At 43.5% G+C, this 27,743-nt stretch overlaps 2 protein-coding genes across 4 annotated transcripts; one reads left to right on the forward strand and one right to left on the reverse strand.

Moving 5' to 3' along the window:
- Positions 1-15: 15 nt before the first annotated feature.
- On the forward strand, positions 16-20,792 carry svilc (supervillin c). 3 transcript variants are annotated; one of them, XM_062408662.1, is made up of 34 exons: positions 16-113; positions 2,669-3,091; positions 3,922-4,077; positions 4,218-4,397; positions 4,877-4,911; positions 6,115-6,176; positions 7,488-7,633; positions 8,656-8,884; positions 9,031-9,599; positions 9,832-9,928; positions 11,204-11,251; positions 11,381-11,443; positions 12,071-12,145; positions 12,231-12,336; positions 12,453-12,518; positions 12,606-12,638; positions 12,727-12,916; positions 13,025-13,191; positions 13,275-13,379; positions 13,461-13,597; positions 14,154-14,301; positions 14,465-14,610; positions 14,694-14,869; positions 16,145-16,283; positions 16,765-17,083; positions 17,232-17,383; positions 17,527-17,629; positions 17,721-17,925; positions 18,024-18,157; positions 18,242-18,397; positions 19,004-19,147; positions 19,252-19,364; positions 19,894-20,049; positions 20,265-20,792. In XM_062408662.1, exons 2-34 carry the CDS (start codon positions 2,826-2,828, stop codon positions 20,352-20,354), a joined length of 4,911 nt encoding a protein of 1,636 aa, XP_062264646.1. In that variant the 5' UTR covers positions 16-113; positions 2,669-2,825; the 3' UTR covers positions 20,355-20,792. The 3 variants fall into 3 exon arrangements, with proteins under 3 accessions (XP_062264646.1, XP_062264647.1, XP_062264648.1); XM_062408663.1 differs by having other exon boundaries at positions 8,656-8,875; XM_062408664.1 differs by lacking the exon at positions 3,922-4,077.
- Positions 20,481-27,743, reverse strand: tmem98 (transmembrane protein 98). The gene is made up of 7 exons (XM_062408665.1): positions 27,606-27,743; positions 25,581-25,803; positions 24,388-24,519; positions 24,215-24,248; positions 23,473-23,588; positions 23,188-23,247; positions 20,481-22,899 (listed from the first exon to the last, which is right to left on the reverse strand). Exons 2-7 carry the CDS (start codon positions 25,709-25,711, stop codon positions 22,698-22,700), a joined length of 675 nt encoding a protein of 224 aa, XP_062264649.1. The 5' UTR covers positions 25,712-25,803; positions 27,606-27,743; the 3' UTR covers positions 20,481-22,697.

The following is a 27,743-nucleotide window of genomic DNA, read 5'->3' on the forward strand; positions in this document are numbered from 1 at the left end:
TACGGAGAGCCCTCCACAGCTGCCACTGTGGCTACATTTGGAGATACAGTCCGTGGAGCGGGGGCCAGTGGGGAGGGACCGCCGGGCTGAGGAAGGGCAGCGGCACCGCTCACGTAAGTATGCGCGTGAATTCTTTCTTCCTGCGTTCATTGATTGTGATAACGGAATTACTGCAGCATATTCCGACATGTGTCATTTAAGCTCGAGTTATGCATATGTTTTCAAACAGTCGCTTATTCCTGTCAATCGTCTCTCGATGATCGCGTCTGAGCTGCTGAACTTCAGGCTGTGCATCGGATATGGACGCGTGTGGTCACTCACTTTCTGAGCTTCAGAGTCAAAGGTTTCATTTTGTGTCTAAAAGTATTTTAAGTCAGACACATTTTGGCACATTATGTCCACCAGACCAGGTTTTACGCACGAATTACGCATGAATGAAAGTGCAAGAACTTTTATTCTATCCATCTAATTGCGACTCTAGCCCACTGAGTTAATTTTTTATTTGTTTCGTTCACCATGACTAAGTGTATATAAGTAGAACTGAGTCCTGATGAAGTGGGTTGTATATCCCCCAAATCCCCTTTGTCATGAATATAACTGTGATCACTTGTCTGGACTTTGAAAAGGGTGTGCCATTGAATATTCCAAGAATGCATAATATGAGTTTTCTGTTTTGGACACTGTGTAGATCATTTTATATAGTGCTTACTGTCAAAACTGCCATCAGACCACCTGTTGATGTTGATTTGCTTCATCCCACTGGAAGCTGATGAGTGGATAATGGTGTTTGCATGAGGGGGGAAGCTGCTCCTCCAGCCTCATGCCTCTAATGTAGAAACTGAGGCTTAACACTGACTCCAGTTTCAGTCTGTCAGGACAGGTGTAATTGGACAGAGGCTTACTCTAGGCCAACATTTTAATCTGGTTTACTTCAATGCCACTGGACAATGAGGTCATACTGTTGTGTAAATTCTAATTAGTTGGCTCTTTGAGTGAAGGCATACTATCAAGCTTGTAATAATAATTCCAAATACAGGCTTGAAATTGTGCCATGAAAGTGCTGCACTGAGTTAATTTACTTCCTCCGGTGAGCAATTAATAGTTAATATATTCACATTCATCTTTGAGTATTAGAGCATTGTTGAGGTTTGAGATTAGATCTCTGACAGGAGGTCAAGCGTTGGCCCTGTGTGCTCATTCACAGGCTTTATTTCCGAGCCAGTGTCAACTAGTGTCTCTGGATTAGAAGCCCATGATCCTTGTTGAGCCTGGATGGCATACTCCCCCTCGATCGAAAATCCTCCAGCCGGTCACCTGACTTCTGCTCTTAACACAAGTGTGGCCATTGTTAACTTTTACTCATGTTCTGTTCAGCAGAGGCATAAAGGAGTGAGGCGTCAGTGAGACTGGGGGGTTCCTGAGCAAGGCCCTCTCTGTGGGCCTGGGCCTGTGGGGGGATGAGTCCTGATGGTTTTTGTTTGAAGCCCAGGTATAGGAAGTGGCGACAGATTTACAGAGCACAGCTCTGAGCCTTGTGTCTCGTAGGGATCATTGCATCATAATCTTCAGCTCATGAAAGCTCACTGTGCCAGGGATATTGATGATTTTTACTGTCCCGCTGACGGTGTCTGCAAATGTGGTCTTCAGTCCCACCACATGTCATAGAGGAATTTCACACGAATGCCACATAATTAGTTTTAATGAAATATGTTTTGGCCGCTCACTTTTCGAGCGATAAAATAAAATAAAAAAGTTGTGACTTTTACTCCGTGATCGCTGCCTCCACCAGAACCATTCAGGCCTGCAGCAGATCTCTGTGGGGCACTAAGTCCATGGCTCATGTCTCTTTGTGCAGGCTCCATTGTGATTCTTTCATCAGGAATGCTGACATCCACACTTTTTGGAAAGTGCACAGATACATGTGCAAACACACATCTATGTTTATACACATTCAGGAGCACACATACGCTCTCAAGCCTTTGCCGACGGAGCTTATGGTTTGGCGACTGTCTTTACGTGCAAATTGTGCCATATCAGTACTATTTATATCTGGCTCACAGGCTCAGGCTTTGTTAATGTTGTTTATTCACCTCCAGGGAAACATGTAGGCATGGACTTTTTACTGACTCATCCTTGTGAGCGTGTCATCATTCAGATACTCATTATTTGTGTATCTAAACAAATTATATACCATAGCTTTGTCCTTTGGCCTCACATATCTCTATCTTGGCTAGCAGCAGTCAAAGTGGCTATGTTGCTCATTAGATAACATTTGATCAGGAGAACAGTGACTTGTTTAAGCTTAAATTACCTGCTGCATTGTGGAAAAGTCCAGTGAACCTGCAGACTCAGTGCATTTAAGGACTGGATCCAGAGTGGAGCTTAGGCGCTGCGGTGTTGTGTTACAGTGCAAGGGGAGATTCCTGCATGGCACCGCAGCCTGGCACAGGTCATCTTACATGGACTCAAGCAAGAGAGAAGAGAGGGACGTGAATAAAGGAGAAAATGTGTTTAATATATAATGAAGGCATCTGCTCATCTGTGATGTCATGGGTCTTTCTAGGAAGACATGCAAACCCCTGAAGGCATGTAGCCGATGTGCATGTGCTGCGATGGGGACAAGTGGACATCTGTTACTTACCTTTATGTTTGGTTTCTCATCTTTAAGGAGAAACGTCTTACTCACTGATGTGCAGACTGGTGTGCAGCCTCTGATTGGTGGACTCCACGAGTCTTTAGAGCTGATGGAATCTGGATTTTACTAGAAAAGAAAGAAGAAACCACCTGCTTTCAATCCCTGAATCTGTCTGAGGGACATCGACGCCATGGAGAACCCAGTCCTGGAGCCCAGATCGGAGCGGATCGCTCGCTATAAGGCTGAGAGGAGGCGAGAGCTGGCTGAGCGTTTTGGTAACGTGGAGGAACTACCTTCAAAGTGGGTGAGGAGGGATGGGAAGGAGGCGCTTGACCCGGCATCCCAGGCCCGTAGGGAAATGACGAACTCAGATGGCCCGAGAGCCAACGGCAGGACGCGAGGGGTCACAAATGGATTAAAGCCAGAGACTCCTGCAGAGTCCAGCTACCTGGGAAGGTGAGTCGTGTCTGGAGTGAATGTTGACTTCACTGAGTGGGTGGAAAGTACAGTGGTCGACATGTCTCACACAAGCACATAACAGAAAACCTGAATACAAAAACTACAACATCACTCTCTGCAAGCGTTATCTCCTTTAACCCATGGTGAATGAAGTGACTTCGTAGTGTGATCATATTATATTAGCTGAGGTTGTAGTCACTACTACTTATTAAATGTTCATGGTTTTTATTTAGGTCTGAGTCAGACTGGATATAAATTAGGTCTTAATTCTAGATTCAAGTACAACAAATATAAAAAGGCAATGGTCTATCCATATAAAAGCATTTACTAAACATTCCAAGGTACAATTTTTTGTTTAAAGCAGAAACATGAAGCTTTCAAAGTTAATCCATATCATTTGTGCCCTTAGCGATATTCAAGAACTTTTAACTTGATCGGTTCCTTTCAGCAGCAGCACAGATCCTTGACTTCACCAGTTGCTCTGCTGCCTTTGTTGCTAATTAAAACTTAGAGGTCTAAATCAGTGAGTCCCAGCAGGGAGCTGTAAAGCCACTCGGATTCTCCTCTTGCATGTACATGTGAGAGCTGTCCCAGCTCATCACTTTTCCCATCATGACATGTGGTATATTGTCTCAGAGTGGGCGTTGACTGGTCACCTCTTCACTCTCAGAAAAAAAAGACACAAACTCATCACCTTTCTCTCTTTAAACATTTGGCAATATTTGATGGAAAGGTTCAGTTTTTTTTTCTTTTCTGAGAGTCTTTGTGTACCCGGGGTCCCCACTCCTGCATCCTCACCTCCTTCCCCTCACTCCCGCCCCCTCCAGGCAGGGTTTCCACGACTCTGCCAGCATGCTGAGTGGGGAGGGGGACCACATCCCTGATGGACACGATGTCCCGCACCTCCACACTCGGGTGTCGGTAGGCCAGTTGAGAAGTGCCCTCCTGCAGCAGACGGGGAGTGGAGCGCAGCCCGAGAAAGTGTAGGGTCACCTGCATGTGTGTGATCCAGACTGTCACTATCACACCTTGTACCTCTGTGACGACACTCGGTTTCATCTCAACATCTTCTTCGCTTTCCTCCTCCTCCTCCTCTTTCCTGTTCTTTGTGTGTGGACGCCAGCTGCCCTGATGCCGGGCGAGCCACGACCTCCCTGGACCTGGCTGTGAACCCGGGCTCTGAGGGAGGCCGTCGACGCACCCGCCGCTACCTTCCTGATGGCGGTCCTGGTGGTGGTCGCAAGACCAGCGAGCGCTTCAGGACACAGCCAATCACAGCCAATGAGATGGAGGAGAGCAGCGGGTAGGGGCTGTTTGCTGTGGGCTGCAGATGAGGCACCTGGTTGGATGCTTCCCCCCCAAAAAGATGCTGTTTGCAGTGACCTGTTTGCATTGAAGCGTATCTTCAGGAAAACCAACGATTTTAATGTGTACACATTAACAGACTTACCAGTTATTGACACATCCTCACAACTTATTACATGGTAGTTTCCAGTCTTTTACTTTACTGGAGACACAGGTTTTGTTTTCTGTCTATTCGTTTGTGCAGCACCTTTACATAAAGTCCCAAAGGTAGTGCGGTTTGCATGTGTTTTTCCTCCTTCATGACATCCACAGTGTTGTTTTACCTAGAATGCAAATATGACACAGCGTCTTGATTGGTGGAGCTGCATGCTGAGGTGCATTGTGGGAGGGAACGCACTGGTGCTGAAAATTAATGTCATCACCTTCCTCTTCATATTGGTGACCTCTTCTTTGACCTCTTTTCTTTTATTCTTCTAGGCTGGTGGTTGCAGAGGATGAGGAGACCTGTAAAGGTAAATAACTCTTCTAATAAAGATTGGTATTGTGTTTGAGAACAAGCAGCTTTTTCAGACTTGCCTCTGCTTCACTGGGGCATTGGCCGAGTGACCTGTGACACAGAGAGGAACAAGGTTACAGTTAATGTCACCTCTGACATTGCGAACACATTGAGAATGACTGCGGGAGGGAAAAACATCTAATGTCGTATTTGAGTCATAAAGTCCAACAGTGAGGAAAGGGGCTTCAGAAAGATATTGAATAATCTCACCACATGTTGTGCGTAGATAGAAAATATTTGGTGAGTGCAATCTGACTTGCACAGTTGCCTCTATAAATGTGTTTAACAGCTCGTGAAATAAATCAGGTGGTATTTTTAGGTTCACAATGTTTAATCTCCTCAGTGATGTCAGATTTACATATCCATGTCACCACGGCTGAGTCTTAACCCCTCCGTAAAAAGGTTGCAAGACAGAATTTTCAAAGATCGACTAAAGAGAATTGACCCCACAGCTACGTACAGACACTTTGTTCATGTAAATCAAGATTTTATTGCTATAGGAACTATTCATTTTGGAGAGAGATAACATTAATTAAGGATTCACTTAAGCTCAAACTTCCAAAAGTATGGATCATTCAGAATGTGGTACTTTTATTTGAATTTCTTATAAAGCCTAACCTCTAAAAGACTGTTAAAAGTTAGTTATGTTTTCTAATTACCTGGTAGTTGATCTCCTGCAGGTCAGAGATACTAGTTTTTGATGCCAGATGTGAGATGAAGGGATCCAACATGAAGCGCAACATTAGTCTGGTGCTCTAGTAGTAGTATTAGTTTCATACATTACGTCAGGGTTGGGGATAAAAGAGCAGGGAACAATACTGTTTTTAATCCAGTATAAAAGTGGGATGTTTCGTTTTAATGTATTGTTAATTCAGGGCAAAATGTAGTTTGATATGATTTAGATTTTGAATGAAATTTAAATAAACCGATCGCTGAAGTTAATTTGCAGAATGGTTTTATATTTAAATACACAAATTCACGATAATAGACAATATGATATGAAAATTTAAATGATACGTAAATATATAGATTGTTTTTATGTGTGTCAGAAACTGTTGGTCCTTTGCCAGTTTCTCGGAATCACTGTTATCTCCCAAATTACATATTTCCATAACCCATTTAATTTAATCTTGATTATATATGTTTTTTTCTCTCCTAGCTGATGTGAAGACGGACGACAGAGCCAAAATGAGTGTGGCCGCCAAGATGTCTTTGTTTAAAGTGAGTCTCTGCGCTGAAACAGGATCTGTGTTGCTGTTGCTGACCTGTCCAAACACCTGCTGCTGAAAATGACTCATCTCAAGCTACGCCGTTGTTTACACTCACAGCAGAGCAATTGAAGATGTACTGAAAGTTAACTCATGTCAATGAAGCTGTGATCAGGGTGTTGTATCCGAGATGAACTCGCCAAACCAGAAATTCCTGTTAATATGTTGCAGAAAACTCAAATACATCCACTGATAAAGAGTAATCATGTGGTGGGTCACACTGGATTCTGACTTTAAGTTATTTTGTCGCCCCTGTCTATTGGCTTGTTTGTTTCTTTGTCAGCAGCATAACACAAAAACGGATTTCCACAAAACAACATTGTTTTATCACTCTCGTTAACATTGAGAGAGAGTTTTTGTTTGGCATTTTCACAGGGAATAATACATGGATCTTGATTAAAGAAACATCAAGCACATTCAGGGAACTCATATGTTTGAATGTGTTAAATTTGGTGCTGATTAATTTAGAGGGGACTCCTGGACTTGGACGCAGATTTGCGCTCAACTGAGTGACATCCCAGTTGGGAAATATATTAAACGGCTCAAGAGAAAGCTTCATGCATCAGCGCCAACCGCCTCAGCTGCTCACCCTACTGTCTGAAGCACACAGCGAGCCAGAGCACAACCTGATCATGGAGAGGGAACGTGATTGGTTTAAACATGATGCTGTAACCGGGTGCACAGTTTGGTTTTGTGCTCTTTGTCTGCACTTATTCAAAGAGGAACTAAATGTTCTGTTTGTTGAGTCAGAACAGAAGATTAAACACACTGTGCATTCTTTTCCCTCTCACGATTACAGTCCTCCTTCCTACATTTCACCTCGCGCACAGTTTTAGTCTTGAAGCATCAGGTAAAAATGTGCCGCACACTGTTTTGCTAGAAACAACCACACAGGGGCTGTGTTATAATTAGCCTGCTGCTCCCTGGAGGCAGGCGGGGAGGTAACAGAAGCCGCCGCAGCTCCGGTTACTCTGTGACCTGTTGGGCCGGCATTCAATCCATGTGCACAGAGACACTCCACCTTACAGCTCGCCGCTTTATTCACCAGCCATCCAAACCCCCAGCCCCTCATCCCCTCCCTCTGTCCATCCAAATATAACAGAGACATCTGGAGAGGGAGTTTTCCCTGCCCTTTTTGTGGTCTCTCTTTTTATTCATTTAGCAGGTGGAGTGTGTCAAACAAGGCCGCCCTATGACCCGAGCGCTGGGGTGTATCTGCGTCGATGTCCTGTTGATTTTAACGTCCTCTCTTACTGCTGTATAGGAGCTGGAGAAGTCTGCAGCCCCAGAGGCCCCGGCCCTCCTGAAGCCTCGATCGGGCAGCGTCTGCCACGAACGCAGGGTGCGGCGTGGCAACGACCATCGCTTCCTCACTCAGCCAATCACCTGTGAGGAGATGGTGGCTATCAGGTGGGCTGTTTGGAAGTGTGGTGGTCAGATGTAATTGAGATGAAGAGTTTAATCCCACTGGTCTAATATTACCAGCATTGGTAGAAACACACATCCATATAAAAGGCATATTATATCATATTTGCACATCATTACTTTAGATAATACTTTTAGATTATCGATTTATAGATGACCCTTATGTGTTGAAAGGCTCAGCTTGGCTTTATTCTACATTTGTTTCCCATTAAAATCTTTAATGACAGTCCACAATAAACACGACAGATGCAAATGAGCTGCCACCTAACTTTGGCCCAATAACTCTTGATTGTAAAATGTCAATGTAAAAATTTAAAATAAAAAAAAAACTTCAATATTCAATATAATCTGAGCTATGTAGTCTTTAGCAAGCGCCTCCAAAACTAGAGCGAGGGGAGCAAATGTTTCTTACTTTTTTAATTTGCAGATAGATACCAATTTGGTCTGCACACAGTGCTGTTTCTTCCTCTCCACCAGGACCAGGATGGTCAGGATGCCTCCAAGGGGCCACAAGATAAATTTAGAGTCATCAGGATTTCATACAGCAGCAGCTTTTGAGTATTTTTTTAACATCTCATTCAATGTGACTAAAGTTAAGTGGCTGCTCATGGGTCATAAGATACGATAAGAAAAAATTATCAGGCACAAGACTGTCACAGGATTTTTTAAAAATACAATAGTTCATAACTTAAAAATATGATTGTGTGGAACTGTTCAATGGTTTTAATGAATCACACAGCCTGGTCCAAAAGTCTGTGATGAAGAAGTGTAGGTTAGAAAGTTTGAGAACAACTTCATTAGTTCATTTTGCACCTCATTTGTTACTACTGACGACACTTTGAAAAACATGTCACAAATAGAAAGTTTAATATAAAGACGAAGTGATTTCAATAAATAGACCAAAACAAAAAGTCATTAATACCTTGGCTGTGGTCTGAACAGTCAGAGTAAAATAAAGAATCATTCCCCACACAAGCCAGTTTAATATCATTTTTTTTTTCCTTCAGTGCCCCAAAACCAGCTCCTCCAGTGGAGTCCCAGTCTGTGCAGGCTGAGCCAGTGGAAGACGTCGACGAGAGCTGCAGGCTGAGCGTGAGCGAGAAGCTGGCGCTCTTCACCAAACTGTCTCTGCCGGGGAGGAAGGGGTCCAGTCCACCTGACGGGCCCCCGGAGAGGAGAAGGCAGAAGGGAGCTCGGTACCGAACTCAGCCCATCACCGTGGAGGAGGTGAGCCTGGTAAGAAGAAGCGCCGAGACAACACATACTCTGAATGAACTTTTTTCAAGTTTAACTCTGACAATAATCTGTTCAATCTAAACATCTCAATTCTGGTTGAATGCTCCAAAAGTATATTCTAAATAATCCTCTCCATCTCTCTCCAGCTCCAGAAAGGCCCCGTACAGCTCCCTGCCTTCTGTTTGTCCCCTCATCTGTCCGACAGACAGCAGGCCTCGTCTGTCAACCTAAAACCCAGCGAGGTTTGTCTCTCCAAGCCAAGACTCGACGCCCAGCCCAGTCCCGGCCAGCAGGGCCTGCAGCGTTCCGACTCTGAGCCCGGCTTGAGAGGAATCCTGAAGAAGAGCCGCTCTGCAGGCTCTGAGTGGAGCGGGATGGAGGACGCCCTGACGGATGCGCCCTACAGCCACGAACAGAACAGAGGAGGCTGTGGAGAAGCAGTGATACAGGGGAGGGTTGAGGGTGCAGAGAGGCAAGATCCTGTTGCACCACCACGAAGAGTGAGACGTGAGGCTTCAGGTGTGGATGGAGGCTCGCTCGCTGCTACTCCCTGGAGGCAGAGGGCTCGGAACAGGAGGGAAACCATTGCCTGCACACCAATAAGAGTCTCATCAGAGCAGGACGCTCCTCGGGAGGAGAGGCCCTGTCAGACCAGGCTGCAGGAGCAGTCAGTGTCCTCTGTAGAATGCAGCCCAGACACCACCAGGAAAGTCCTGTAAGTGATGGGTAGTTGGTGGCAGACTTGGGATGTGGGACATCCTTGCTTTGATCCAAAAATCTATTCAATTGTGCATTTAAGGTCTCTGATAATCAAAATATATCGAAAACAGTGAAAATTGGCTATAAAAATTATCGGATCCGTATAAGTACAAACATTATCAGTGGTTTCTGAATGGAAACGGAAACATACGGCAGTTTTTTATGGTTTATGTTTCATCTTCATCAAGAATCAATGAAGGATCCCCAGTGGCGGGACACGTCCAGGTTACGCTGGTGGATGGAGCCTCGACACTGCAGGAAACGACCAGAACCAGCAGGAGTGAGGTGAGATATGTTGTTTCTTTGATGTCTTCAGTGGGCACAGTGGGAATCCCAGCGGACAACATCTCAGCTGCGAATAACAACCTATGCAGACGCTTTGTAATGGCCATCATTTTCCGCAAGCCCTAATCCTCTCCGGTGTGGAGTTTCAGACTGTCAGCAGTAAGGGATAAAGTTTATGGGTCAGCACATCTACCTTTTGAAATACACTGTCTCACCAGTGGTGAAGGCTGTTTCAAGGGACTTTATACAGCAAAGAGATATGGTTTCTATCCAAAGCTCCAATCATAAAATTTGAGGGGGTTAACACAAACATGTCATGCTCTGGAATAATGTAATCAGCAGTTCTTGGGGGCCTCCTGTCAGCTCAACGCTCCAGGCAATCGCCTGTTTGGCCTTCCCTGCTGCAACGCCCCTGTCTGTGGGTGGCTGTAGCCTTAAGATAAATTATACAATGTCTGAAAGCTCTAAGTCCCTTGATTCTATCTGTGCAAAGCATTGTGGGATCCCCACATGACAGATTGACATTATACATTATGAGATACTTTATTTATTTCCTCAAGGGAAAAACTGAATGTCTACTTACAGACTCTTTTTATTCCAAAAGAAATAGCCGAAGCAATGCAACCTGACATTGGTACTGTGTTTGTGCCTTTGTAACTTTGGTTCTGTGTTTTTTATGATCATGCTGGTTGTAAAATTCAAAAAGTTACCTTTTACAGATCGGGGTTACAACTATAATGAAAAGGGTTGAAGAACAGTAACTGTTGGATGCCTTATTCTCGTGTAAAACAAGTTGAAGTCATAAGTCGGTACATAAATGTCACATATAAAAGTCAGTGTTGCAGTGAGAGGTGATCGGGTTCGCTCCCGTCCTTGAGCCTAAAGAGAGGAAAAGGCCTGTGGTCAGAGTTGGGTATTTGTGATGCCGTTGTAACCAGATATAGAATCTCTTAGCAACAGCACTCTGGCTCTGGCATGTGCTAAATGTCTTGAGATCTGAGTTAAGTTACTGGAGGAATAATCCAGGCTGGTTGGTGTTTATGTACTGAGATGGGTGGAATGTAAACAGACTACACTTTAAATTAGTGGTTAAATGTTGAACCTCTTGATGACCTTGTCACCCCCCCCCCCTCCAGTGAAAGTGTGTTTATGTGTGTATTAAGTTATTAAATTACTTATTTTGTTGATTTTGATTTCAATTCATACCATTTAACTTGTTTTTATGTTGTTTATTATCTCATATCCCCCTATTGACCCTCATATCGCCCTCTGTAGGAGGAGACAGAAAACCTCCATTGTGAAAGTGTCACCCCTCAGATCTGGGTAAGTCTTTCAATAATCCTTTAAATTGCATTCATCCGACTAAATCTCCATCATGATAACATTGATTTTCAGTCTAGCTTTAGAAAAAAGCATTAGCCCCTCTCTCTCCGAATTCCTCCTCTCTCCCAGGAACCTGTGTTCGCCTCTGTCTATTCTAGCGCTACGCCCCAATATATCATGTGTTTCAATCAGGTAACTGTGTGAGCCGCTGCATGGCTGATTAATGGCTGCTTCTCGGTTTGCAGTGATTTGGATGCAGTGAAGATTTGATGTTTTTTGTCACCCCACAGATTCAGGTGGATTGGATTTTTGTACATTTCACTGACACTAAAGAGTCAAGTCTGGTGCTTTGTTTCTAACCTGAGCTGCCATATTGGTTATGTTCAGTCTGTGGTCTTTGTTCTCCTTCACTAGACGGTAACAAACCTATTTTATCACGTCACCACACCTTCCAAATTAATTCATTTTTTAAATATCTGCAACAACTGAAGAATCAGTTACGATATCAAGAAAAGGATATGCATGTTTTTCACTGGATTTTGTGTCTCAAATGAAAAATGAAGGTTAAATTTAAGGCACAATAAGTTTTACTGCTTTATGGGCCGGAAGGTTCGGATTTGTCTGGGTCTTACAGTGAGAAGTTTGCATGTTCTCCTCTTGTCTGTGTGGGTTTTCTCCTGCTTCCTCCCTCAGTCCAAAGACACCTTGAATGCCTCTGTATGATGGCCCTTTGATGGACTAACTGGGATTTACTCTGAGCACTAAAACGAGTTTGTTGTTTTTATCATTACCTGTTTCGTGTTTTTTCTTCATTCTCAGACAAATCAGTCCTTCGAGGCCCAAGAAGTCTCCTCTCCCACCAAGAACCCAATTCAGCCTCAGTGGAAACCGAAGGTTAGAAAATCTTTGGTATGTGTGATGTTTTAGTGTACATTAACTCACCTGTATGACAACCGATGTGTGTCTGTGACTGTGAAAGGGGAAGGAAGAGGTGGAGGATGAACCGCTTCAGACGGACAAAGCAGAGGATGCGAACGCACAGCAGGAAACTAAAGAGGAGCAGGAGCCAGGACACATGGACAGAGGTGAGGATATCACTCTGCTTTACTCTCTTTTATTTTACTCTCATAATCTCTGCATTTTCAAATTCATCCCTCAGTCTCTCACTTCAGCCCCTTTTTTGTGTTTCAACACCTGTTAGGCCTCAGATCTCCAGAATCCGAATCAAACGAGAACTCTCACATCAAGAGACACTCAACTGAGGAAGGTTAGAACCATATTTCAACAAGACTAATTCTTATTCCCGGTTTGTTTCTCTCTAAATCGTTTGTGTGTGTGTGTGTTGATTTAACAGAGATCTCAGTGCTGCCTGTGATGGAGCGTGAAGGTATGAGATAAACAGCCTGTCTTCCATCAATAAAGCTCTATTGATATTGTTAAAGTCTTCTCAAGTTTCCACATTGTTTCACTTCCAGCTCTGCAGAGCTCCCCACCCTCAGCCTCTCCGCAGGAGCAGAACGAGGAGACTCCTGTGGATGAATCCGGTGCGTTTAATGGAGGCAACCTGCCGCCTCCCTCTGCCTGCGCCCCCCCACCCCGTGGAGACGTTGCTAGCACAGAGAGTGAGCAGGACCTGGATGTCCTCTGCCAGACCAACACTCACATGTGAGCCTGGTTTTATCATATTAACCATGTACATCCTCGTGGAAGTTAGGAAATGGCAAAGATGCTGTCGATCTGAAACTTTATTTGTGTGTGTGTGTGTTTGTACAGACTGACCTCAGCAGTAGCAGAGCACAGGCGGTCCGTGCGTCCATCCCGTCGGACTCAGGGCTCCAGAAACCCTCTGAGGGCGCTCGCTGCCAGAGAGGACGTCAGCCAGGACTACATGGGAGAGAGAGTTAACGCAGCTGCTGAGGAAAGGATCCAAGCAGAGAAGAGTGAGATTACATTTCCTCCTGTTTCTTTATTTTTCATCTTCTTCCTCTCAGGTCTCTCACCTTGTGCCTGTTCCTCTCTACAGAGTCTAAGAACTCCTCTGTGCCCAGATCAGAGGACTTCATCGTTTCCTCAGATGCTGCCAAGTCTTGTCCCCCCTCCAGCGGCCTGATGCTCATTCACATTAAAGGTCCGAAAAAAAGTGGTCTGCTTCTGTGTGATGATCTCCCCGTGTTCAGGGGCTTATATTAACTGCTGCCTGTGGTGACAGGTAGGTGGCGTGTCCAGGTGCGCCTGGTGGAGCCCTCGGCGCGGTCGCTGAACAGTGGAGACTGCTTCCTGCTGGTCACGCCGGAGCGCTGTGTGCTGTGGACCGGAGAGTTTGCCAATGAGCAGGAGAAAGCCAAGGTACTTGTTCATGACATATTTATACATGGTATTTGGATCAATACACTTTTTTAAACAGTTTAATAGGTTAAAAAATGTAATACATTTAGTGAAAATGTATACAGGTTTACTAAAATATTCTCATCCCATATTTCCCACACATTCTGAAAAATACTACTATTTTACAATTCAAACCATATGACTTTACATTTTGAGCGGCATGTGCAGTAAAATACATAAAACATGTTTCTGGAGTAAAATTACTTTTAGCTAAAAAGCACCAACAGACAATTTTATTATTTACATTTTTTTTTTTTGGGGAGGGGGACAAAATACAATTATGTTCTTTACTGACAAGACTGGGTGAATATAGATGTAGATAAAGATGTTGGACACCCGAGACAATGGAAATTTCATTCTGGGATTTACAAATTCACCTTTGGCTGTTGTATAGATTATAAAAAAATGTTTTATTTCAGGTGTTAGGAATCTTCATTTTGAGCTATTCTGTTACTATCCAGTCCCTCACTGGTTGCAGGTTTGCAGTAGTAGTAGAAGTTTATATTTTGTTTTTCAGGCCACGGAGCTAGCGTCATCCATCCAGAGCCAGAGAGACCTCAGCTGTGAGGCCTCTCAGGTGGTCCACCTGGAGGAGGGGCTGAACTCTGACAGCAGCGAGGCGTCACACTTCTGGGACCTGCTCGGAGGACGGACGCAATACAAAGGTTAAAAATTATAATCACCCAGAACATAGATAGTTTGATTATCTTTTTTATCAGTTTGATAAACACACAAAAGAGAAGAAAATGGAAATCAGAACAAAAGCACATTTTTTCATTTAAGATTTTGCTCATGCTCGAAATATTTAGCAAATGTTTCTCTCTCCAGGAGCTGGTGCACCAGAGGAGGACGAGCTCTATGAGTGTGGCGTGGTGGAATCGAACTGTGTGTACAGGCTGGTGGAGAACCGACTGGTGCCTCATGAACCAGCCTGGGCCTCCATCCCCACCATCTCCCTACTGGGCTCCACCGAGGTCTGAGTTTCTCTTCTGCGTTTGCCTGATTATTGCTGTTTCTGAAAGGTACTGTAGAACTGCGCCTCTGCGTGTGTGTCCAGGCCCTGGTGTTTGATTTCGGCAGCGAGGTGTACTTGTGGCACGGACGCGATGTTTCCCCGAGCAGGAGAAACGTTGCTCTCCAGCTGACTCAGCAGGTGTGGGTCGGACCTTATGACTACAGCAACTGTCGAATCAACCCACTGGATCCCACGCAGAGTAACCCCAGCATAGAGCTGTAAGTTCACCCTGCAGGCGATGAAGCAAGAAAAGCTTTTAGTCTGTACTTCACTATGGAAAACAACCAGGTAATACCAGAGACTGAGAAAGTACTCACCAGACAAATTCCGTTAATATGCCAACGGAATTTCTCTCCGTCTTCTAACTGTATGCCTCGTTTTTTTTCAAATAGATATTTTGATTCTTCCAATTTCCAAATATTAGAAACCTCATCAACACCCACTAACCCTCCTTCTGTATTCTCACATGGGGTCACTCTGACATTTTCTGGACATTCTACCTGGGGCCTGGCAGGAAAAGTTACAGAAAATGTCCAGAGCCACACTTCTCACATATGGATCACTTCAGGGAAATGTCTGAACATCAGTGTATGTCTGAAAGCCCCTTACATGCAGCCAAACCCCATAAATCTGCTGTTGGTCTGTAGTGCACATTGTAAACCAAAATAGATGACCTGTAACTCCACACTGCGCATGGAGAAAGCCCAGAACACCTGACATGCTGTAAAAAATCCCAGCAGGCTGCTGTAACTCCTTTTCACACAATGAATCACAGTTGTTCAGAAATTCAAACATGTGGACATGAAACTCAGCCCCCTGTAGCCGTACATTCACACTGAGAGACAATATTTCCCATGGAGGAAAAGACTATGTGCCATGATGCTGCTTTACAAACATCCACTCTACCAGAAAGGCTTTCAGTGAGATTGTGAGACCAGAGATTCAGTTACGAAGAGCTGATATTAATTCAATACAACAAAACATAAATGATCTCAAGCAATCCATATAGTGAGGTCACACGTACAATATTGAAGAGAGAAATCTGATAGTTTTAATATGACCAGGCACTTGATGAAGGTTGAGCCAACAAAAACACAAGAATAGGAAGAAACCTCAGACGGAGACTTGAGTCCTCCTTGTCTAGAGAAAGAGAGGAATGGGTAAAAGAGAAGAAAGACTTCGGTGTTTCAGTTCATTGGAAATTTGTTGGACAGGGTTGAAGTCAGAAGACTTCCAATTGCAATATCATTTCTTTCATGTCCACGTACTTTTTGCCATAACGTGTAAACTGCTTGAGCCTCATATTCCAAAATCCAGAGTTCACCTGAATTATTTAGTAGAGAGATTATAGACAGTTGCGCTTATAAACATGATATGATGGTATAGTTAGCAAACTAGTATTTCCTGTTGGAGTAAACAACTCACAAGTATGTTTCAGAAATGATGTTCAATATCAGGACATTTTTTCACTCCCCGATTCCATCTGTTCTCAGGAGGGGAGAGGGTCGTCCCGGCTGGGCCCTGTTCGGCGTCCTCTCAGAGAACAACGAGACGGTTCTGTTCAGAGAGAAGTTTAACGACTGGCCGGGTGGAGACAAGGTGGAAGCTGCCTCAGTGAACATGGAGACACAGGTATACTCATGGTTTAATGGTTCAAAGTTATGATTTAATGTCAGACGTGTAGATGAAATGATCAGTTTGTTAATGAAAACAATGTGTGGATTATTCAAGGTTTCACTTCAAGGTTTCACTCACCAATCTTAATCTGTTTTGAAGCAATTACTTATTTTTTTATACAGTGATACAAAATACGAAATCACAAAATGTTCCATTGAATAGTAATTGAAAACACAGATTGATCAAAGATTGGAATAGATAATAATATACTTTTTTTTTATTGCACAGCTGTGCAACAAAATTTATGTACAATAACAAATAAAAAATATAAAAAAGGCATAGTTACAGCAGTATGCAAATACCTTGTCCACACAATTGTTGCACCAATCCCAGTTCTTGCACTTAAACCATCGCATTATTGAACACTTCCAACCTCAAGAATATATTATTTAATCCTCCTACATACTAAAACTCTTTTCTTTCCCCCTCCCCACAGTCCATCCCAGTTCAAGCGCCACAGTCCGTCTCCCAGCCCTCAAACCTCCTTAGCCCCTGCGATGCTAAGGCTCTCGTGTCGGGCCAGTCGTTGGATGGAGACAGTTTGGTCCATAACGTCCTGGGTGGGGTCGATGTCCAGAGAGGTTACGGCGTCATCACGCTGGAGGAAGGATGTGAGATGGAGCTGAGGACGGTGGCAGTTGACACCTGGCACGTGCAGGAGTTCGATGACAGTGAGGTTCCAGTGGAGAGCACAGGGCAGCTTCACCAGGGAGACTCCTACGTCATCCGCTGGACGTACAGCATCAGTGCTGCTGGTGCGTGAGATTCAGAGAAAGAGACCCCACCACCACATTCCTCACTTCTGATTTCTTGAATTTTATTGTGATATGCACGAGGAAAAGCAGATGACTTCACAGTTTTACTCAAAAATAAACAACAGAAGGCCTTTTTTCTCTGCTGTAGGTAAGACGAACAGTTTGGATGAATGCAGCAGAGCTTCTGGAGACAAAGACAAAACGGCCTTCTTCCTGTGGCGGGGTCGTCACTCCAGCGTCAGTGGACGCGACACTGCTGCTTTCCTTTCAATTGGGACGAACAACCTGGAAGAATCGCAGGTAAATGCAGGGCTTTTAAAATCAGTCGCAAAAAATAAATTTAATAAATTTGTGTCTTTTTCCAGTGTTGAGGAATATAAGTTATATGGTATAATATCCATATTCAATTTGCCTCCATTGCCTCCTTTGCTTTGTTCCTCAAGGTGCTTGTACCTCAGGGAGAGGAACCTCCTTGCTTCCTGCAGCTTTTCCAGGGAGGCCTGGTCATTCACAAGGGCAAACGAGAGGAAGCCTCCACTGAGGCAGGTAGGGTAAATTCACATCTCTAGGGAAAGTTTTCATCTTCTAGTTTTGCTTTACATTTAAATGTGATTTAATAGTTTTTTTCTCGTCGCAGAGTGCCGTCTGTTCTGCGTGCGAGGGGAGCTCCCGGAGGAGGGATCTCTGCTCGAGGTGGACTGCTGCTGTGCAGGTCTGCGCTCAAGGGGATCTGTTGTCCTGCTGAACAGCCAGCAGGGGGTGCTGTACCTCTGGAGTGGTTGTAAAGCGCAGGCCAGCACCAGGGAGGTCAGCAAGAGGGCAGTCGAGAGGCTCACTCAAATGTAAGTCACGTATGCTGGAAGTAGTTTTAAAAGATTATAGACTTGAGTTATGATTCTAATGTTTGCAACGTGTGTGTGTGTGTGTGTGTGTGTATCAGGTGCCCACCAGAGCTGGGTCTCAACAAAAGCTGTCCTGTGAAGGTGCAGGTAATAGAGGAGGGTTCAGAGCCTGCAGATTTCTGGACAGCACTGGGACAGATGGACAGGAAGGCGTATGACTGCATGCTGCAAGGTAAAAAAAAACTTTATTTGGTTTTCTTCCCACAAAACATTATTCTCAGGATTGAGTGTAAAGAAGTATTCTGTCTCCTGCCAGATCCAGGAAAGTATAATTTCACACCCCGTCTCTTCCATCTGAGCACCTCCTCCGGGAGCTTACGGGCCGAAGAGCTGCAGAGTCCGAGCCGGCTGCCGGGGCTGGTGATGGCGATGCCCTTTGTCCAGGAGAGTCTGTACTCTGCTCCACAGCCAGGTGAGAGCAAGACATGACACTTAATTGGTTCAAATCCTCAGGTATGGTTTTAAGCTAGATAATCCTGAATAAAAAAAAACTGGAGACAGAAGATGTATATTAGTGCTTCTAACAACGCTCAAACACACTTTATATAGGTTCAAACCAGAGGAGGGCAAATAGAGATTTAAAATGCACATCATTAATCACACAATCATCACAACAATTTTAGGTTTTTTAAAAAGCACATTTAAAGGATTCAGATTTTTAAAAGTAATGCAAAAGTCATATGTAACTTATCAGAAGTTATGTATGAAAAATATATATGCATATATTTGTTTTTTGTGTGGGTGTATTCCAAATGCTATAAATTAGATTAGCATATACATTAAGCTTGAAGTTATAAGTTGAACTTTTAAGAAATGGTGAAATTACAAGAGGTGTATAATGATTAAAATATTTACCTTAACTACACGTTTACTCGCTGTCTTTTTCATTTTTGTGACTTTTTCTTGTTGACAAAACCCAAGCATCCTGCCTGAACCTCAAACTCCAACTTTATGACTGATTTAATTCCACTTGTTGTCTAATGCTTCCTCCGACTTTTTTGTCTTGCCTCTCCTCCAGCCTTGTTCTTGCTCGACAACCGTCTAGAGGTGTACCTCTGGCAGAGGGGTCAGCCGGAGCTGACGGAGAGCTCAGTCTCGGCCTGTTGCCGTTGGCACGATGAGAGGAAGTGTGCCATGCAGACGGCGCTGCAGTACTGCAAAGGTAATGAGGGATGGGGGGGGGGTGTTGACAAGGATGGCTTGTAGGTGAAAGTATTGTTGGTACTTGATGAGTTTACACATGTGCTGTTTTGTTCTGCATCCCAGAGATGAACCCGAGACGCCCACCTCAGGCTTACCTCATCCTCGAGGGGTCGGAACCTCTCACCTTCACTAATATCTTTCCCCACTGGGGGAGGAGCCTGGGACCCTCCACACAGGTACCAGCACCTTGCAGTTATATGAGAAGTTTATCATTAGAGATGAGGTGTATTTCTCTGGTATATCTACATATGGGTTGTTTTTGCACTTTATATCTGGTTAATAATAATACTTTTTTAAAGTATATTTACTTTATTATTGTATCTTAACTTTAGATTTATTTTGGGTACTTTTCACTTTTATTCTACTACATGAATCAGCAAATATTTTGTGGTACATGTTCAAATTGTTTGTCATATTTTTGAAAATGATTAATACTTAAGATATTTTCTCATCATTTTGCTGTAAAAGACATATGGGTTGAATGGGAATTACTTTATTCAGAGGTATATTAAGTTCATGGAGCCACAAACTGTGGAAACAATTCGAAAGTAATGAACCATTTTAACTATGACTGGGCTCTGTCTAATATCTTTCTTTTACATTTTGTATCACATATCCCTGTTTATCTTGTTTTTTTATTTTGTAGTCTAATTATTAGTGCTGTCTTTTCCTGGGGTGTGTCTGATGTTTGTTTGGGTTTGTCAGGGTGATTCAGGGAGGGTAAAGCTGACCGTGGTGCAGGACGCCCTGGCCCAGCTCATGAAGACCCAGTACCCTCTGGAGGAGCTGCTGCGGAGCCCCTTACCTGAAGGAGTGGACCCTCAGCAGCTGGAGGTCTACCTGTCCGACCAGGACTTCCAGGTAAACTGATGGAGGAACAGCACTGTGCAGGGATGTCTGTCAACCAGCAGGCTGCAGTGTTCACCAGGTTTTGCATATGAAAAGACATGCATGAAAACAAATACATGTGCTTTCAGAGGATAAATCCTGAGGGAAAGTTTAGCTTAACCAAACATGTATTATATTATATTACTATTTAATACATTTTGTCACTTATCACCACAATTGTGTTTCAGACTATTTTGGAAATGAAGAGAGATGAATATGCCTCCCTCCCAAGCTGGAAGCAAATAGATTTGAAGAAAAGCAAAGGGCTTCTATGGTAGAACAGTGAGCACATGTGGAGGCTGACTGACGCTCCTGCAGCACGGACTTCCTCCTCCACTGAGAAGGGAGGACGGCGGGAGGATATTGCCACCGTGTTGTTGCACAAAGGACTTCTCACAACGTAATAAAAAGACGAAAAAAATTCACCTTTATTTATGTCAAAAATTAGTATGGTGTGTGTGGACTTTTTATCGGACATGGATTTCTCTGTAGCTTTTATCCAGAGCTAATAACAACAAAAACAAAACAAAATCTCCTATGAAACTTCATTCTATCTGTACAAATCAATGAAAGATAAAAATAAAAAGATTGCGTGGACATCAGTAACAAACTGTGGAAATAAGGCTGAGAAAATAAAGGAGTGCTTACAAAAAATATCAGTGCTAATACACAATGTAAACAAGGAGAAAAAATAAAAGGTTTCACCACTTTCTAAATGTTTCCTCCACGATCAATATCTTTCCATCGAAACATCTCTGAAGGTTCAGTTCGATTTTGATTAACAGACTTGGCTTTTCTTCCCCACTTAACGATTGTCACCACAATCCTTACGCAACGTGTTTGACCCCCCCCCCCCCCCCCCACGATCCATGTGTTCCTAGTGGCTGTGGCTAAAGCCTTATTAGGGCTCCTTGGGGATTGGCTATTAGTAATGCATGAGGGAACAGGTAGACATGCTCCAATAACATCATCCTGGCCCAAAACAACATGCTAATTCTGCCTCACCGGGATCAACACGCTGTTCAAACGTGACAAAGCACAAAGACGTACTGTACGCAGTCAAACGCAACATTTTTTACGGGGGGGTGGCAGATTTACCTCTTGCATAATTGTTTTCTCTAACATCTCTGGGTCTGCTTTGTTATCTGTATATTTTTCTTATCCTTCTTTCACATGTCAGGTGAAACACCGGATACATTTGATTTTAATATCAAAGTGCTTATTTTTCTGTTTACTGACTTTTGGAGGTTTTGCTGAAGCCAAAACATCTCATTGGTCCCCTGATGGCTGGCTGCAGTATAGGTCATAACCCCGGCCTCCTCCATGTTAGTGGATGGGACATGGACAGGACAAAAGTCACAATTATCACACTGATGTTTGTTCAAGGGTTCATTCTTTTAGTCTGTTTGGTTTTAATTAGTTATTTGATGCAGTAAAAATTGGGTGAAACGTCATGATTTTGATTGGTCGGGGCGGGACTCTGGATACCGTGGCTCCTTTCCCTGACCACTATCGTGCAGTTGGCGTCATTGGCACAAGATGGCAGCATTCGTATCCAGGATATCTTAGCTTCATTTCTAGATATTGAGAGGAAGCGCCATCCATCTTTACAGTGTATGCTACAGTCATGATGCAACAAAAGTATGGAACAAATCATGGTTTTGGCCCGATGTTGCTGCTAGAGGAAAAGTTGATTGAACAAGAAGTAATACTATCTTCAGGGGAACTAGAACATTTGTCCAGATTTTTGTGCCAGTCAGTCTTTAACCATTGCAGAACAAGTTGCAAGAGGAAAAGTCAGGGGGTCAGCAAACTCATAAGGGTTGATCTTCCTGGAACTATGAACATCTGCCCAGTATTTTGTGCCAATCCGTCCAGTATAAATTGAGATATTCTATTATGGATTAAAGTGCTGCTATGGCTGATGACTTTCAAGTGTAAGAGATGCCAATGAATCCTAATACCGTCCAAATTAATCAACAAGAACAAACTTTTACTGATTCTTAAACTACAGACATTGGTCTCTGCAGCTGAATAAATCCCAGATATGGTGTTTTGAGTGTATCAGGGACATTTTAGAGCGTCCTCAAGTCACGCTGACCCCTCAGATTCGACATAAGTCAGGTTAGTGTTCCGTTGGTCCACTGGGTTGGAGCTCACAAGCTAACAGGGTGTTATTTTTCCACAGAATGGATTAGCTGACTAAGCCTCCATGTGACTGTGCAGTGCCGCAGAGATTGGATTTAGGCCCACTGCTGGGTGATGGCGCACTCAAGAAGAAATTTCCAAAGGCCTTTCACTTGCAGGCAGCTTACATCTTTAACAGAGCAACTCTGAAAAACATCTGCTGTAGGGTTACACTCCAAAAAAAAAAGCCTGTATGTGACGGTTACTTTCCAGAAATCCCTATGTCGTGATCTCCAGCACGCCTCGCAGAAAAAATACAATTGTTGGGTCCACGGGCGAGTCTGAAGTAAGAAGTCCTTATTAACTTTGGGTAATGTGCCTTTTCAACACCGTCTATGTGACTGTGAAGTATCAACTGAGCTCATGGATAAAAAACGGAGCCGTGTTCGTGACGGTCTGCTGCTGGTCTACTTCTATCAGTGTCTGTGCTCGCTCTAAATGGCCTGCTCTCTGTGTGTGTCAGCTCCGAGCATGCCCCGATCCGGTTCAGAGGCCAACGCCGCCTCACGCAAAACCACCATGTGATCTTCTGCGGCGTGGAGCGACTGGTCGATCCAGTCCATACTGCCAGACATGTGACAGGCGTTGCGGGTGACCAGCACCAGGTGGCTGACTGAGAGGAGCAGAGCGGTGGCCCTGAGGATGAAGAGTTGGAAAAAAGACGTTTGATTAAACTGTCTTCACTCCCTTTTTCATTTGGCTGCTGCTGGATTAAGAGCATTTATTTACAGAAATAGAAGGGTTCTAGTTTTTGAGTGAATGATGAAAAACACCCACTTTTGAATGACATTATTTTCCTGTTTCCTGCCGTCTCTAAACATATCCTTGTTTATCTCAAAGATAATTACATTCCTGATGAATCAATTTAAGCTCAATGTTCTTTGCTGTCTCTATCTTAAAATGGATAAAAATAGATGTGATTACCTGGCATCCAGGAGAATTGGATCCAAAGGAGGGTACATGGATCTGACAACGTCGTCCACCCTGTGAGCAGGCAGGTAGGGAGGAGGAAGAGGAGGCAGAATAGGAAGCAGGCGAGGAGGAGGAAGCAGGTGTGTAGGAGGAGGAGAAGGTGGAGGCAGATTTGAAGGAGGAAGGTGAGGAGGAGTGAGGAGAAGGAAAGGAAAGCAGATGAGGAGGAAGAGGAGGCAGGTTAGCTCAAGGCAGTACCGTGGGCAACAGAAAGTTGTGGCTAGGTGGGTGCATTACCTCGGGCTGATGCGTTTTGCCACGGTGATGATGTCACTCAGACTCGCTGGCGCTTTGACCTTTGCCCCTGAGCCCATTGTCATGGCAACCAGCTTCTCAGTCAAGGTGTGGCAGATCTGTTTGAGGACAAACAGCGTAACATTAATGAAACTAGGAAATTACAAATGCTTATAGAAAAATGAAATACCTCATAAGCCACTGTGTTAATTCTAATTCATTTCCTGCCTCCTGTATCGACACCAGACACTGAGCTTCCCCCCCTTGATGTTCATTTCTCATGTGGATATTAGTTGTAAATAAAAATAAAAATATTTTAATTCAATATGAGGTCTTGTGACACCTCAGTAATCTAATGTGGAACTAATTTGATAATCATTTAGTCATTTTTCATGCACAATTGCCAAATAATTCCTGATTCCGGCTCCTCTAAAGAAAATAATTCATGCTTTCTTTGTCACATATCACAGTAAATGAAATATTTTGTGGCTTTGAACTGTTGGCTGGACAAAACAAGACATTTGTAGATTTCCTATTCGAATTGTTAAATAATCAGAGGACACTTTAAGATCTGAACAAAACAGGACATTTGTTATTAGCTGCATTTTTCCTATGTTTTCTTATGTTTCATAGACCAAACTATTTGAGCAACTGAATGAAACAACATCAAAATCTATCTCCTACATCCCTGTAGTAAAATACTGTCCAATTAATGAAAAAACTAGAGAGAAATTACTTCCATTACCTTCAGGATGGAGATACAGTGAGAGACCAGACCACTGTTGGAGAAAATGTCATAGAATTAGGATTAGGATTCACAGCGCTGATTGAAAAACAACAGTGACACTGATCGAGGTAACTTCAACTTCTAAAACTCTAAACTTCACGCCATGTCACGATGCTGCTGTTCAGACATACGAGGCGTCTTCGATCCAGTCCTCGTTGTCCAGGATGGCCTCGATGTGAGGGTTGGTGATGACCACGTCGTCCAGCTCCAGCTCCGACAGTTCACTCTGAGTCTCCATGGCTCCGATCAGATCGACCGTCGGTCTGAGAAACAGGTTGAAGCAGAAGCGAGTGAAGCCTTGCTGTCTTCAGTTGGTGGAGAAAAACATAAATGGAAATAATCTGTTTGTAAGATGATTGGACATTTTTTCCTTCTTCCTTGAGTCAAAGTTGCAAACAATGTCACATTTCTCCAAAACTAATATCTATGAATATATAGTGCTGAATTATTGTGCTGAACAAAGAAGCAACCTAGTGCAAATAATTTCCCCCTTTAATCTCATTTTGTTGATATTTCTTAAGATTTGTATGAGAATTCAAAAATGTTTTGGATAATGGAATTATAGTAGATTGTTTTATTTAATGAGGCTTGAAAATGTATCTAAAAATGTACAGGGATCTAAGCACAAGGAAGGACTATTTGAGTATGAGCTGAGGGTTAGTTGAAGTCCTCCTCTCAAACTGAAACACCACACTCTTTCTGCACATTTTCAGGTCTTAATAAACATAAGAATCCATTATAAATCCATTGCACAGAACTGTGCTAAATTCTCAGATAGCACCTGCACACGCTGTGCTTGCACATATTGTTGCTTGGACAGATCTCCTGCGCTCAAGCTTCACCTCTTTTCCTCGAGCTCAAGCTTTCGATTTCTCCTCCTCTCTTGGATTTTGCTTTCTTCTTTGTGCAAAAAGTCTTCAAGCAACAAAATATCTGTGTGCAAATCTGAGCAGAAGCACCTGAGTGCAAGCACCGGGATTCGATTCAAGCATAACAAAATCTGAACGGCAATTCAGTAAGTCCTGCTCTCAATAAGGCTCTTGAATAAAGAAAGGAGGACAATCAATAAAGAAGAGTGTATCATATCAACTTTAGTGATTGTTTTTGTTTACTGCACTTATTTGCTTTTTTCTTTATGATGCATAGAATAATCAATCAAGCAGTATTTGAAGGCAGAAACACAGCATAAACACAAATATGGTCATTCTACTGAGCCTGTTCATACAGTGTCATACAGCAGCAACACAGAGAAAGCAGGATTCAGAGTTGACAGCTAAATACAAACACTAAACTCTGCAGAAGTTGTAAAGTGCTGTTAACTGACTTGGAGTCGAAGTGGTGCAGCAGGTCGTGAGGGTAGCAGTAGCGGTGTCTGCACACCACCACCAGGGCAATGAAGGAGGCCAGGAAAATGGTGGTCAACACCCCAATGGCTACGATCACCACCGTCTCCATGGCTCCCACCGCCAGCAACTCGTCAAGAGGAAAAGAAAAGGTCCAATCAGGGCTGGATGATTGTCCGAGCTCGATCACGGGCGGCTGCTCATCTGTCAAGTGGAGAGAAATGCTTGGTTTCAGTCAGATTGGTTTGACATCAAACCCGTAAGAGAGGGACACATATCGACGCACTTGACGATATAACAGCGAGAAATTTCCCTGATTTCCATTTGGTCGAGACACGAACCACCTCCAGGCCCTTGAGGAGAAGAATCCTATCAGCAGTGTTTTGTCTGTTTCTAAATATGGCACACCTACACTGCACACATACAGCTGATCTTTATCTGAGAACATGAAACACTGAACTGCACTTGGCCTTTGTTTGCACTCTGTATTGAGAACGGATTCAGAGACGTTTTTCCTTCATTCTGCAGCCACCGACGACATCGTACATCGCATCAATTCTATTCAACTATAACAAGCAGCCTCAAAGCCAACAGCTTGAAAAACTGCGTCACAACCCTCAAGTCTTAACCTCTACAAAGAAGGAAACTAGGAGAATAAAACCCCACGTGACCTTTGACCTCTTACCCTCTGATGATTTCAGTGCAGGCTGAACTATTTGGGGATTATCTGCAGGTTGATTTCTCTGACATGCTCCCACACTGAGCGTCTCTCTCAAAACTGTGAAGTAAACTTGCTCTCTTCCCAGTTTGGTCACTCATTAACTCGCCCTGCCCCGCCTGTTCGCTGGCGAGTGAATTCTCCAGAGGGAAGCTGTCATTGGACACTAAGACAGCTCGGTGCAGAGAGTAATTGATTTGTAATTAGGCTGTGGCTTTTTCAAAGCAGGGGCGCTGCTTCCTGTGCACAAATGGCCACAGGAGAGCTGCACTTTCAACATTACGACATTGTAAACCTGCATTTAGTTTTAGCCCCGGATGATTATGTGCGATTCAGCCGTGGAATGTTGTAATTCTTTAATCAGATTAATTTGTGTTACACTCGCCGTATCGTGCAGGGCTTTCTCCCGTCTCACTCATGCCTAGGAGCTTTTTCTTTTCACGGGCTGCTGCTTTCCTTAAGCCTGAAAACCCCACTGCTGTAAAGGAAACATGTTAAAGTAAACTGTGTGACTTTTCAAAGTGCTTCAGGGGAAAGACAAACTCCAGAGGGCCGCTGACTTCTCATCACTCTAAATATCCTTCAGTCTGATAAAAGCCATCAGTGGCAACAGGAGAGTTTCTTTTGTCCACATAACATTTGGTGTTGTTTAAGGAGGACTAACTTTTTCAAACAAACCCTAACTAAGACTTACTTTGATTTTATGGGACTATTTATAACAACTACTGCAAATAACAAATACTGCAGAGAGTATTCTACAGATAGACCACAACAATATAAAACAATCCAAGTGACACTATACATCATCCCGCTGCTTAACTATATTTGTCCCTGTGAGAGCAACTTTCCTGTAAAAAGTGCCCCCCAACTAGCTAAACAGAAACATTTATCATTCCTCCTCTGTAACTAAACATAGAATAAAGGATTAACAACACCATGAGGCTGTTGAAGAACATTTAGGAGCACAAAAACATTACAAACTATTATCAATATGTCGAGAAGATGGACAACAGAGTCCATTATACAAAAGGTCTGGGTTCTGTTCCTGTGCAGATAAAAAAAGTTAAACCAAATGTATTGTCTTCACTATATTTTTGCTAAGATTAAGGATCAATAACAAGACCATTCTTCATGGATAACAATTCAACTTTTTCAATAAAGGATACACTCTTTGAGTCTATTTAAACAACTTTATACAGAAAATTGTAATATAGTTACACTTCAGTAACACTTTAAAAGGTTGTTTATGAAAGGTAGAAAACTCTAAACCTGTTTTGCAGCGACTCACCTCAACATTTTATGCTTTTCGTCGGTTTCCTGTCGGGACGCACACAATCCTAAACTCTCCTCTCTGCCATCGGGAGCGCGGAGATGGCACCGAAATCTCCAAAACCCTGGGGCGTCGCGAACGCGCACAGAGGCAGGC

This window comes from Platichthys flesus, chromosome 16 (genome assembly GCF_949316205.1).
Source record: "Platichthys flesus chromosome 16, fPlaFle2.1, whole genome shotgun sequence".
Lineage (NCBI taxonomy): Eukaryota > Metazoa > Chordata > Actinopteri > Pleuronectiformes > Pleuronectidae > Platichthys > Platichthys flesus.